The sequence below is a fragment of the Saccoglossus kowalevskii genome, chromosome 12 (assembly GCF_978046115.1).
Source record: "Saccoglossus kowalevskii chromosome 12, keSacKowa6.1, whole genome shotgun sequence".
NCBI classification, from domain to species: Eukaryota; Metazoa; Hemichordata; class Enteropneusta; family Harrimaniidae; genus Saccoglossus; species Saccoglossus kowalevskii.
The window spans coordinates 22,649,464-22,665,053 of record NC_140652.1 but is presented as its reverse complement, the minus strand read 5'-3'; the positions used below and the strand labels follow the sequence as shown (position 1 = coordinate 22,665,053).

Below are 15,590 nucleotides of genomic sequence, written 5' to 3'. Positions count from 1 at the left end.
CAAATCTGCTGAAATTAAACCCAATGAAAATGTGTAATTGACAATTGATTGTATTGTTTCTTTCACGAACCAATGAATTTAAAACCTGTAGTCAACATAGGCAATATTAGTACCTCAAAACTTTCTACGGTTCTGTAACAACCAAATAAATGCTCATTTATTTACTTTTCTCCAATTTTTTTTATTTCCAGGTGAGAAAGGAAGAATCAAAAGAACTGAGTGAACGACCAAAGAATGGTTGTTATATCCGTGGTCTGTTTATAGAAGGCGCTAGATGGGACTATGATAACCACCAACTTGGAGAGTCGCGTCCTAAAGAACTGTACACGGATTTCCCAGTGATGCAATTGATACCAGAGTCTAACAGAGTACAGCCAGAGAGTGGTATCTATTACTGTCCTGTGTATAAAACACTTACTAGAGCTGGTAAGAATATTTGAAATTTAGTTTTTTGGGGGAACTTGATCTGAAATATCCATTGACATGTTTGTTCGTATGTTTTTGAACGGGCTTAGGGACAACATCAAAAGTTCAATGTAGGATAAAAAACTTAATTCCTTTAGTTTTCTTCCAAACTAACCCCCATCCCAACCGAAACTAAATTGATAATTATTGATCATGGCGTCAGACTACATTCACCTTTAAATACAAATTGATAATCGGACAGTACTATGGCATAGCAGTTGGTTGTCGGGTGGGTGTAAAAAACCCTGAAATTGACCTCATTTGACGCACATATTTACACTCGAACCAAACCATTTTCTCGTCTTGGATGTTTGTTTTTTTCATTTTCTGTTATTTTTGTCCATGATTGGATAGAAAAAAAACGAACTACAAATACTCCAAGATTTGTTTGACTTCATTAAAAAATAAAATCGTTTTTGTAGAATGGAAACTTTTTGAGGTCAAACCCCCTCCCCAACTAAAGCAAATAAGTTTTTTATCCGACATCGATCTTTTGACTTTGTCCCTTACTCAGCTATGTATTATTTCACGTATTGACTTTTGTACAAAAAACAATCACACAGAAAAATAGCTTGGATACTGTTTTTTCAAGTAATGAACAGTGGTTGTCACGTAGTGATGTAACAGGTTTGAAGAAAACTTGGCTAGGCCACTTATCAATATATGTGTCTTCTACCTGCCTTATCCTTGCTCTGTGTTATTCAGATTTAGGTGGTAATAACATAGTTCTCTCCAGAGCATTATAGAGTAAAGGCCCCTCACTCTGTATTTTCGGATAAATAAATAATATAGCTCACTTAGCATAGCAATGATACAATATAGGTTATTAGCATATTGTATTGTTATGCAAATTAACCATAAAGCTACGCTGTTTTCATACGGAGAACACTGGTAATATGCTCAATAATAATTGCACATCAGTATCATATTGTGTATTCATACTGTATATTCAACAGCGCTGTCAACTGTGACTGTCATTTCTCTATAGCATCAACTCATCATCCAGTATGGTGCCATGCATTTATGGTTCACTTATTAATGTTGAGTAACGGCACCCACATCTCGCTACTTAATCCATGTGAACTAGATCATATTGCCTTCTACATGAACTCATTATTCTATTGCCAACTAGCTGTAAACAGAAGTTCAATTATTAGTGCACGATAATACTCTAGTATCAATTCATATACATGTATACTTGATGATGTGTACAAAATGGTGGATGTGTCAAGTTGAAATTGTGAATAAGTACTGAGAAATAATTTTAAACTCATAGTTGCTGTCGACATAGGAAGTAAAGTAAGCAAATAACACCGAATAAACGGCAAGGTAAAGACTATGTCTAATTATAGTAAACACGTACTGCGTGCGTGATTGAAATTGTGTTTGATGACATTCCTGTTTAATATACACATGCAGTAGATGTGAGAATGGCCACCAGTCAGCCATTTCTGATTTTCATTGATACAGCTTGTAGTACATATTTCTTCCATAAAATGATCAGCAGTTATTTTTTTTTTGAATCAGATCTCAATTTTTTTTTTTTGTAAATTGGAACTGGTATGTTTTGTTAATGTGTGAATTTAGTGTGAAACACATAGCTTAATGAAAAAAAACAGCAAAATTATATATATGAATTAACATTGCTAGAACTTAAATAGAGGTAAAAGAATAACACAGGGGGGGGGGGGTTGCTTCCCCTCATGCAGATATTCTAGTGGCCAACCCTAGGGTATGGCACTAAGGGAAGTCCTATAGCCTAGAATGAATAACATTGCGATTGAGGCAACTGAATAGTGATACACATGGGATATTAAATATAAAGGCAACACGAATTTTGGAAAAGTGAAATTAAAAGTTAACGCCAAACCCTGGATATCTTCTTTTTTACACAACAGCATTTAACGACTGGGGCAGCAAAAAATACTGTGTGATTCCATCCAGCTTAAGCTGTATTCAACCCTTAGGATTGAGTTCTGTTAGATTTTAGTTTAGACCCAATTGCCTAAATGCATGAGTGATTAAAAAAAAAAGTAGTTCATTGTAACTCCTCTTCCCTGACTTTAATCGCTCTAACCAACCTGGTACACTTCCTCATAAAGACAGCCACTAGTGTTGTGTTTCTCCACATCAATATATGTCATGTCAGCTGTTCTTTTGTTTTCCTGCAATGAGGTATACATATTTACCACAAAGCTGCTTCTATGCATGCTGTCAGCACATGTATATACAGTTTGTTTTAAAACAAAACAGTGGTTTTGTTGCTCTCTTACAGAGATTTTTCTTAAAACTAAGGCAGGGTTCAAGAATCACTAAGGTGTGGACTCCCACTAACCTCAATCTCAACCTGTATCTGACTACTTTGGAAGTTGTCAGGGTAACAAATTAATGTCAACAAATCTAATCCAAAACAAATCTGTCCAAATCTGTATTAGAAGCTGCATCCCATTCATTTTGAACAATTGAGAACCACAAAATTCACAATTTCTCTTTTGTGTATATGTTCTAATAGAAACCGCATCGCATTTTACCATTTTAATAGAAACCACAGCTTCTAATACAGATTTTACAGTAATTGGGTGACATCTGGATAGGAAAAAACACTGAGCTCTGATGTCAATGTTTAAACTGCTGCAGTCGTCACACAGTGTCATTTCAACATAATTTACATTACATCGCATAGAACCAATATCAAAATTACCGACTCATATCGCCTGTAATGTTTTGATTTGAGGCTCGATAGCATAAACTTTTACACACTTTTTCAAAATTAGAGGCTGATGCACGTGCAGCGCCATTTTTTTTACACACATTTTACTCATTGCTATGAGACCTATTTTGAAAACGGCGTGACCACCATGGCCCTTCAATGAAAATTTGTCAGTAAAGTACAAAAAAAATGTGTCACCCTGCTTTCCCCTGAATTCTGCTGAAAGAGGTCACCCATGCCAACAATAGGTGTTACAAAATATTTATTGAAATAAAATTAAGCTTGGTAGTTAAGTGCTATAATTCTCTTTTACATGTATTTTAATAATTATTAATTGCAGCATATCAATCAATTTTTCATGTAATTTTGCTGTTATTGAAAGAGAGATCTTTAAATAATATAATACTATTGTAGATATTGGGAGTGATTAATTAATATTACCTGATGGATGTAGATTTCTATCTCATTTTATTTTTTTTTTCATTTTTTTGTCAGGTACTTTGTCAACTACAGGCCACTCCACAAATTACGTTGTTTCAGTCGAAGTGCCATCAAATGAGAAACAGTTCCATTGGATCAAACGTGGAGTTGCGCTTATCTGTGCCTTGGACTACTAATGCAAGACCACTCATTGGTGCTGCAATTCTCAGCCAACATTTTGAATCCTGCTGCGTATATTTACTTTTAACCAGCAGTGAAATGTATTCTTTCTGTGTTCGTTGCATTTCCAATTATGTAAATAGTTCTGTTTGATATGCAATTTTGTATGATGATATTTGTATTTGTTTAGTGTATATATAATTAATATACAGTTGTACATTATTTAACCATGCTCCTGATCTACTTTTATATATTCTGTTCAAGAGAATCCCTCCGTCCACATCCTCTATAAAATTGTTGATGCTCTGATGTTGTATATTACACTGTTTCACTCCACTGGAGTCAGGTTATAATTCTCTTCATTTCATTCCAAAAATGAATTAAATTATTTTCATTGTAACAGCGTTGTTGTGACAGAGAGTAACAGCATGTTTAAATAGGGTTAATCCATGAAAGCAAAAACAGGATTATATTGCGTTTTAAACATTTTATAAAAACAGTTTTGACAATGTGATATTGTCTATGTTTTTTATTGTGGAAATCAGTGTCTGTATTTTTTCAACTACACTTATTCTGACATGTGTGATCCACGGTTGTCCATTTAAACTTTACAGTTTGACATGCCGTCCAATATTTTGAAATGTGTTATTTCATTGTGAATATCAATGAACGATTATATATAGGTTTTGAGATTTATAAAATAAATTTCATATTATCAACATTTTTTTTGTTTTGTGTCTGTGTGTTTTGAATGGTTAAAATTAGCCATTAGCAGTAATGGGTTGTTTACCAATTACCCAAAATGCAATTTGTTTTTCAGCAATCCCCCAGAATTCTTCGGTGTATCACCCATAAATAATTGATTTATTCACTAACCACCCAAAATTCAATTTGTTTTCTGAAATTCATTAATCACCCAGAATTCAATTTGTTTTTCACCAATCACCCAAAATTCAATTTGTTTATTTACCAGAATTTCATTTGTTTTTCACCTAGAATTCATTGGTTCATTCACCAATCACCCAGAATTCATTAGTCTATTCACCAATCACCCAGAATTCATTGGTCTATTCACCAATCACCCAGAATTCATTAGTCTATTCACCAATCACCCAGAATTCATTGGTCTATTCACCAATCACCCAGAATTCATTGATTTATTTATCAGTAATTTATTCAGGAATCAATAACAAAAATGTACGGCTTAAGGAGGTTTAAACTGGTTTCTATGGTCAGATTATTTTTTTATATCTAAAAATGTTGCTCAGTGACATGGGATGAAAAAGTAATGAATACAAATATATTTCAAAGAAATTACATGTAATTTAGTTTACCATTGCATGCAAGGAGAAGCTCTCACCCATAATGCATTGCATATATGTGCAGTAACATGCTCAGTAGAGACAAATTTGAATTCAGCTAAAAGCGCATATTTGCCATAGGCTATTTTGAACAATATTTAAATTTATCATCAATATTTCGTCAGGTTTTGGTAAATTTTAAGGTCACAATTAATTAGGTTTCACAGTCAAAAGTTTGGGCTAATTAATGCTGATTAGTCATAAAGTTTTCTCGCCACATGTTTATGCAATATTTTGACCATTTTTATGGGTTTTTATGATTTTCTTGTATTTTTTGGACATAACAAATCTTAATCAACTTTTTGGGAAATAGTATGTACAAATCATGTGGATTTATTCTGTGAAACGTGAGTTTGGCGTTGGACTGGATACCTGTTGCATATCATCATCTCCCAAAGTTGCCACTAGTTGGCGCAATGGGATATGAAGGAACTCATCAGGCCTGCGGACAATCATGGAACAATTAAGGAACTAGTCACCGCAAATAGGTTCTACACTGCTTTCTACGAGCATTGCGAGTATTTTCCCGCAAATAGATTTCTACGTTTTGTTTATATTGCAACTCTGACATTAACACTTGACAATTTGTTTAACTACTAAACGCTGTCCATCGCCATTTGCGTCATGGTGGCAGCCCATAGTACAGTTGACGTCACGTGACTGTGATTAACAAGTGCTACTCCGGATACTCCTTACCGTAATAGAGATTTATTCCATGTAGTGTGTTCGTCAATATCTGTCGAGAAACCATGGTTAACGAATATTATAAACACCCGCTCTCCAATAACTTCCTGTATTTTTGGTAGCATGTTTTCTAGCTGATTTAACAGTGGTATATCTCAAAATGAGGTATTTGACACTTTAGCTAAACTGAGATTCTGTTAATTCATGCATTGAGTCAAAAATGCATGTAACACAATCTACGTGTTTAACTGTATGCGACAATTTGACGCCTTGAAGTAATCACTGAATGGTTGTCCATTGAACCCATTCAATGTGATGCAAAGTACAACGTGATTGGTATATTTTCAGTCAATTATGTCCAGTGTGTATATAAACAACGCAATATCGAACACCAATAAAACAAACAAGTTTTAATTTTCACCCGGGAACTATAAACTGTATGCCTAGCCTTTATATCGGCTGATAGACAGACATATAAATATGCCAGCCGATAACTTCCTATCACCCTTCCTACCCAGCATACTGGATGTGCGCACAGTCATAATTCATTAGTTTCATGTGGCGTAGTGGTTATTTCAAAATTAAAGGTCAGATAAACTCTTGCAGCACTCTATACTAATCCTAAGAGACGACAGTTGGGAGTACACTGGTCGGATATGACGTCATCTCAGTCAAACAGGTGGCCATTTAATACCAGACAGCTTGGACGGGGTATGCATTCAATGTGTGAAGAACTACTTTAAAATACGTCAACTGTTGTCCTTTATAGTTAGTAACCATGGATACTGGATGTATTTTATTCGTTTGGCGCCCTGTCGTCATCGTCTCATTGAAACATGTCCTGGGCTCCAAACAAATTGATCACGGGGGAAAGTTCATTTAAAAAAGGCACAATCAAGAAAAAAATGCACAGTTCTAACGATTTGTTTTTGATAGCGGTCAACGCGTTGTGTTTGGTAGGGGACCACAGGACGTATACTACATAGTTACAAATGCTTTGATACAGTGTGGAGAACAGCACTGCAATATAAACTGCTGAAAAATAACATCAACGGTCAAGTATATAACATTATGAAAATGATGTACAGAAATATGAACTTTGTTATAAAATTAGGAGATGTTATAACACCACATTTCAAGCTAGATAATGGTGTTAAACAGGGCTGCCCTTTAAGCCCAACATTGTTTAACATCTTCATGAAGGACTTTATTGAAGGACTGTCAAATATTGAAATGCCAGCACCAGACTTAGATGGTAAACATATTAACTGTCTACAATATGCAGATGACATTGCATTATTGTCTACTACAAAGGTAGGGCTACAAAATGCACTAAATTACCTTCATACATATACAGTTAGTTGGGGGCTACAAGTCAACACATCAAAAACAAAAATTGTCATATTCAGAAAAAACTGGTGTAAAATATTATCACAAAAATTCACCTATGGAAAAGAAGAAATAGAAGTCAAAGAACAATACACATACCTAGGAGTAATTTTTAAATCAAATAGTAATATTGTAACTACAGCTGATAGACTAGCAGATAAGGCATACAAAGCACAATGAATACAATCATGACTATATTTGAATAATACAAATAATATCAATATTAAATTAAAGATGTTAAATATGACCCAATTACCAATCTTAACATATGTGTATCCTTCTCAAACCGACTACATTGGAAAAAACAGAAACTGAAAAGTATCACAACCGTTTCTGCAGACAAATTTTAAATTTAAATAATAAGACAAACAAAATAGCCTGTAGGATGGAAATGGGACGGGTACTCCTTGTCTGCCAAGCAGTTAAGTATTATAAACACCTAATAACTCTTGACTGCAACAACTTGGCATACTATGCACTGAAAGAAATGAAGAAAAATAATTACCCGGGGTCATGGTTGAAGTCACTAGAAAACAACTTAGAAATATACACTAAATGTAATATAGATAATATAACAATACAAGAACTGGTAATTTCAATCAGAGAATATTACACTAACGCATGGAACAATGACAATACAAGAGACGACGCAAAACTGCGCACTTACAGTACATACACAACCACACTAGACATGTAACATTACATAAAACACATAGATAACAGACATTACATCAAAATACTAGCACAATTTAGAACAAGTAGTCACAAACTAGCTATAGAAACAGGAAGGTACACAAAACCAAAAACACTGATAAAAGACAGATTATGCACCCACTGTAAAGAAATAGAGGATGAATTACATCATTTACTAGAATGTAAACTGCACACAGAACACAGAGATGACATATATAATATCCTTAAAGAAATTAACATTGATTACCAAAACATTACAAAAAAGAACAATTTAAACTTGTACTACAATCACCAAATACAAACCATCTTATCACTCTCTGCAAATATTTAGTTAAATAATTCTTGTATTTATGTCATGTTCTTTTATATTCTATACATATTCTGTGATGCATACAGGTATACTTACATATCACACTATTTTAATATTTCTTATATTATTAATAATAGTCTGTAGTATTTTTGTCGTTCATCAATTTTGAGTTCCTTTTTAAACCAATTTTTACATTTCATGTACTTTTATTATTTACTTTATTAATCTGAAAACCTAAAAAGAAGTGTTAACTCTTTCTTTACGGTATTAATAAAGCATTATTCTATTCTATTCTATTCAATGTAAGGGTAATACATTGCTCGTTTACATCGCCCTTAAGATGCATTGAAAACACGTGCCCGGAAAAGGGAAAGATATCTATGCATTTTCAACCTTATTTCACTGAGCAAATTATTAAGATATTTCTTTCTTATATCTTAATCCTTTACTGGATATTGTACAATTCGTGTTTAAACATGTCACATATATAAAAGTTCAATAAAATCGGTTTGACTACCCTCCCAGGGGCATACTTAACCTTATTTCGTAGGCAAATACGGGCAATAGAAAGTCCAGGTGGCCTGGCACGTCATATGTAAAGAAACAACAAGTCTAGACGGATATTAAAATACGAATTCACGTTTTGCGTCATAACATATATCTATAACTATGGTTACACCAGACAAATTATTCTTCGTTATAACATCCGGTCTACTTTGAAACTGACACGAATCACGGATGTACTGAAGTTGTCATGTGTGTCTCATTTCGAGTAAACCAACCTTTCACCGTAAACACATTTGCTTTAGTATTATGTTTCTTTCCTAGCCTATAATCTAACAGCGCCCAACTTGTTACACGCCACCCCATCAACGCCTTGATCCGACGCCAGTAATATCTCATTATCTATTCAGATTTATGCAAACATCACCCACTATGTGATGTCATAGGCATATATGTGGCATTCCACTCACTATATGCCTAGGTATGATGCTAGTAATATCTCATTAACTATTCAGATTTATGTAAACATCACCCACTATGGAATGTCATAGGCATATATGTGGCATTCCACTCACTAGATGCCTAGGTATGATGCTAGTAATATCTCATTACCTATTTAGATTTATGCAAACATCCCACACTATGTAATGTCATAGGCATATATGTGACATTCCACTCACTAGATGCCTAGGTATGATGCTAGTAATATCTCATTACCTATTCAGATTTATGCAAACATCCCACACTATGTAATGTGATAGGCATATATGTGACATTCCACTCAATAGATGCCTAGGTATTATGCTAGCAATATCTCATTACCTATTCAGATTTATGCAAACATCACCCACTATGGGATGTCATAGGCATATATGTGGCATTCCACTCACTATATGCCTAGGTATGATGCTAGTAATATCTCATTAACTATTCAGATTTATGTAAACATCACCCACTATGGAATGTCATAGGCATATATGTGGCATTCCACTCACTATATGCCTAGGTATGATGCTAGTAATATCTCATTACCTATTCAGATTTATGCAAACATCCCACACTATGTAATGTCATAGGCATATATGTGGCATTCCACTCACTATATGCCTAGGTATGATGCTAGTAATATCTCATTACCTATTCAGATTTATGCAAACATCCCACACTATGTAATGTCATAGGCATATATGTGACATTCCACTCACTAGATGCCTAGGTATGATGCTAGTAATATCTCATTACCTATTCAGATTTATGCAAACATCCCACACTATGTAATGTCATAGGCATATATGTGACATTCCACTCACTAGATGCCTAGGTATGATGCTAGTAATATCTCATTACCTATTCAGATTTATGCAAACATCCCACACTATGTAATGTCATAGGCATATATGTGACATTCCACTCACTAGATGCCTAGGTATGATGCTAGTAATATCTCATTACCTATTCAGATTTATGCAAACATCACACACTATGTAATGTCATAGGCATATATGTGACATTCCACTCACTAGATGCCTAGGTATGATGCTAGTAATATCTCATTACCTATTCAGATTTATGCAAACATCCCACACTATGTAATGTCATAGGCATATATGTGACATTCCACTCACTAGATGCCTAGGTATGATGCTAGTAATATCTCATTACCTATTCAGATTTATGCAAACATCACACACTATGTAATGTCATAGGCATATATGTGACATTCCACTCACTATATGCCTAGGTATGATGCTAGTAATATCTCATTACCTATTCAGATTTATGCAAACATCCCACACTATGGAATATCATAGGCATATATGTGGCATTCCACTCACTATATGCCTAGGTATGATGCTAGTAATATCTCATTACCTATTCAGATTTATGCAAACATCACACACTATGTAATGTCATAGGCATATATGTGACATTCCACTCATTATATGCCTAGGTATGATGCTAGTAATATCTCATTACCTATTCAGATTTATGCAAACATCACCCACTATGGAATGTCATGGGCATATATGTGGCATTCCACTCACTATATGCCTAGGTATGATGCTAGTAATATCTCATTACCTATTCAGATTTATGCAAACATCACACACTATGTAATGTCATAGGCATATATGTGACATTCCACTCACTATATGCCTAGGTATGATGCTAGTAATATCTCATTACCTATTCAGATTTATGCAAACATCCCACACTATGGAATATCATAGGCATATATGTGGCATTCCACTCACTATATGCCTAGGTATGATGCTAGTAATATCTCATTACCTATTCAGATTTATGCAAACACCACACACTATGTAATGTCATAGGCATATATGTGACATTCCACTCACTAGATGCCTAGGTATGATGCTAGTAATATCTCATTACCTATTCAGATTTATGCAAACATCCCACACTATGGAATATCATAGGCATATATGTGGCATTCCACTCACTATATGCCTAGGTATGATGCTAGTAATATCTCATTACCCATTCAGATTTATGCAAACATCCCACACTATGTAATGTCATGGGCATATATGTGACATTCCACTCACTAGATGCCTAGGTATGATGCTAGTAATATCTCATTACCTATTCAGATTTATGCAAACATCCCACACTATGTAATGTGATAGGCATATATGTGACATTCCACTCAATAGATGCCTAGGTATGATGCTAGTAATATCTCATTACCTATTCAGATTTATGCAAACATCACCCACTATGGAATGTCATAGACATATATGTGACATTCCACTCACTATATGCCTAGGTATGATGCTAGTAATATCTCATTACCTATTCAGATTTATGCAAACATCACCCACTATGGAATGTCATGGGCATATATGTGGCATTCCACTCACTATATGCCTAGGTATGATGCTAGTAATATCTCATTACCTATTCAGATTTATGCAAACATCACACACTATGTAATGTCATAGGCATATATGTGACATTCCACTCACTAGATGCCTAGGTATGATTCTAGTAATATCTCATTACCTATTCAGATTTATGCAAACATCCCACACTATGTAATGTCATAGGCATATATATGACATTCCACTCACTAGATGCCTAGGTATGATGCTAGTAATATCTCATTACCTATTCAGATTTATGCAAACATCACACACTATGTAATGTCATAGGCATATATGTGACATTCCACTCATTATATGCCTAGGTATGATGCTAGTAATATCTCATTACCTATTCAGATTTATGCAAACATCCCACACTATGTAATGTCATAGGCATATATGTGACATTCCACTCACTAGATGCCTAGGTATGATTCTAGTAATATCTCATTACCTATTCAGATTTATGCAAACATCCCACACTATGTAATGTCATAGGCATATATGTGACATTCCACTCACTAGATGCCTAGGTATGATGCTAGTAATATCTCATTACCTATTCAGATTTATGCAAACATCACACACTATGTAATGTCATAGGCATATATGTGACATTCCACTCATTATATGCCTAGGTATGATGCTAGTAATATCTCATTACCTATTCAGATTTATGCAAACATCACCCACTATGGAATGTCATGGGCATATATGTGGCATTCCACTCACTATATGCCTAGGTATGATGCTAGTAATATCTCATTACCTATTCAGATTTATGCAAACATCACACACTATGTAATGTCATAGGCATATATGTGACATTCCACTCACTATATGCCTAGGTATGATGCTAGTAATATCTCATTACCTATTCAGATTTATGCAAACATCCCACACTATGGAATATCATAGGCATATATGTGGCATTCCACTCACTATATGCCTAGGTATGATGCTAGTAATATCTCATTACCTATTCAGATTTATGCAAACATCCCACACTATGTAATGTCATGGGCATATATGTGACATTCCACTCACTAGATGCCTAGGTATGATGCTAGTAATATCTCATTACCTATTCAGATTTATGCAAACATCCCACACTATGTAATGTGATAGGCATATATGTGACATTCCACTCAATAGATGCCTAGGTATGATGCTAGTAATATCTCATTACCTATTCAGATTTATGCAAACATCACCCACTATGGAATGTCATAGACATATATGTGATATTCCACTCACTATATGCCTAGGTATGATGCTAGTAATATCTCATTACCTATTCAGATTTATGCAAACATCACCCACTATGGAATGTCATGGGCATATATGTGGCATTCCACTCACTATATGCCTAGGTATGATGCTAGTAATATCTCATTACCTATTCAGATTTATGCAAACATCACACACTATGTAATGTCATAGGCATATATGTGACATTCCACTCACTAGATGCCTAGGTATGATGCTAGTAATATCTCATTACCTATTCAGATTTATGCAAACATCACACACTATGTAATGTCATAGGCATATATGTGACATTCCACTCATTATATGCCTAGGTATGATGCTAGTAATATCTCATTACCTATTCAGATTTATGCAAACATCACACACTATGTAATGTCATAGGCATATATGTGACATTCCACTCACTAGATGCCTAGGTATGATGCTAGTAATATCTCATTACCTATTCAGATTTATGCAAACATCACACACTATGTAATGTCATAGGCATATATGTGACATTCCACTCATTATATGCCTAGGTATGATGCTAGTAATTTCTCATTACCTATTCAGATTTATGCAAACATCACACACTATGTAATGTCATAGGCATATATGTGACATTCCACTCATTATATGCCTAGGTATGATGCTAGTAATATCTCATTACCTATTCAGATTTATGCAAACATCACCCACTATGGAATGTCATGGGCATATATGTGGCATTCCACTCACTATATGCCTAGGTATGATGCTAGTAATATCTCATTACCTATTCAGATTTATGCAAACATCACCCACTATGGAATGTCATAGACATATATGTGACATTCCACTCAATAGATGCCTAGGTATGATGCTAGTAATATCTCATTACGTATTCAGATTTATGCAAACATCACCCACTATGGAATGTCATAGACATATATGTGGCATTCCACTCACTATATGCCTAGGTATGATGCTAGTAATATCTCATTAACCATACACTACTTGTGCCATAAGCGTCTTATATGTATTACTTTGTGTAATGAGAAATTTTTCCATAATCACGTGATCCCAGATTCAACCAATCAGACCTACGGTTAATTGCTGACCGTGATAAGAGATTAATAGCGTCGCACCTAGGCGTAATATAGCGTGTAAATGAGGCATAGATCCTAGGCTATTCCACTCTTTGTCGGTGATTTTTAAATTACTAACGTAATTTTATAAGAACAAAATAACATGCAGCCAGCCTTAATATATGTGAATAGAAGCTATCAACAACCTCGAAATATAAATTGAATTCCCCGTGAACTGGTATTATCCTGGGGCTTTTTTATTCAACGATTCTAATAAATACGCCCAATGTGACGCAGTACAGTATAACTAGATCTTATCGTATGGACTTCCCAACCTTTATATCATAACTGACGGCGTACACTTTGTTGTTTCGAATTATTTGTTAAAATCGGGTTCTTGAATATAAATAACATACTGTTCACTGTTCAATACAGTGGAATTCGTGCAGGCATGATTGTTTTTTGTTTATATAAAATATTCATAAATTCCAGATACTGATGAAAACAACTGGACCCATCACAGCACGTTACTTAGTTGCATGATTGAATAACTCGCATAATGTTTGAAAGTAAACCGCAAAGGTATTCTTTGGATCAGACGATTAGACGTAGACGATTATTTGTAAACAATGACACGCTATGGTCATATGACGCATGCGCAGGTGACGACTCCCATGCTTTAAATAAATCGCGAGGGTTCTCCAGAGTAGATATTTTCTAATATATTCCCATAAAAAAACGTTCATGCCTCATGAAGTACTCTACTGTCGTTTTTGTTTATTGACTTTCCTGAGAACTATGACTAGACCCGTGCTGCTTATTATTTGGGTTCGCCAGAATAAAACTGTCCGACCTGTTTAAAATGCCGAAAATCAATATGTCCGTCTGCTCACCGACTATATTGTCATTGACAGTGTGTGGGAACTGAACGATGTTTGTTTTGTGAATTCATAATAATTTTGTTTCCATACTGGCCCAGACTGAATGAGCATTATTGGGAAGCGATCAATACGCTGATGGGGGCGTATAGTTTCTATGACAACACTGTCGTTATTAGATTGCGTGAGTCTGTTCATCAGGTAACAGTCCCGTAGTTTTCACACTGTCATTGATGTCACGGTGCATAGTTAATATTTACACAGATTTATTGCCTCATTCAAATGTATTGGACAATGATTACATCGACGTCATAGATGACGTCACACCAGGGATTGGCCAACATCGCTATCGCATATATTTGAATACACATTAGGAGACCTCTCACGCTGCGCCAATCATGGCAAATCACGGCCTCGGTAAATCGTCGAAATTTGAGCTGTAATTTAGAGTTTCAGTGGAAAATTGGCCATTTGTGGGTCACGTGACTGTATACCTCCCGTACTCTCAGTGCAGGCAGTATTCCTATGTATTTGCATATTTGCTTCGATCCAGACTATTACCCAAAGAAATGGGCATTCAAATTGTGTTTGTGTGTTTGTTTTTTCTTACCCGTTATATACGTCACGCGGTGTGGCAAATATGACGCTTTAGTTCACGCGCTGTATTGTTATACACAAATAAAAATGACATTGATTTTGTGAAAAAAAATGCTCTTCAGAAATAATGATCCAAATACATACCAGACTATACATAAATTAAATAAATGAACTGTAGGCACTGTATGCT

General features: G+C 34.9%; 1 protein-coding gene across 1 annotated transcript in view; it reads left to right on the top strand.

Moving 5' to 3' along the window:
* Window positions 1-4,496, top strand: part of LOC100377990 (dynein axonemal heavy chain 1-like) — an 87,086-nt gene extending 82,590 nt beyond the window's left edge. The window contains exons 71-72 of the mRNA XM_085506509.1: window positions 192-426; window positions 3,671-4,496. Coding sequence (XP_085362635.1) covers window positions 192-426; window positions 3,671-3,792 — 357 coding nt within the window. The 3' untranslated portion in view covers window positions 3,793-4,496. The remainder of the gene's footprint in view (window positions 1-191; window positions 427-3,670) is intronic.
* Window positions 4,497-15,590: the final 11,094 nt, after the last annotated feature.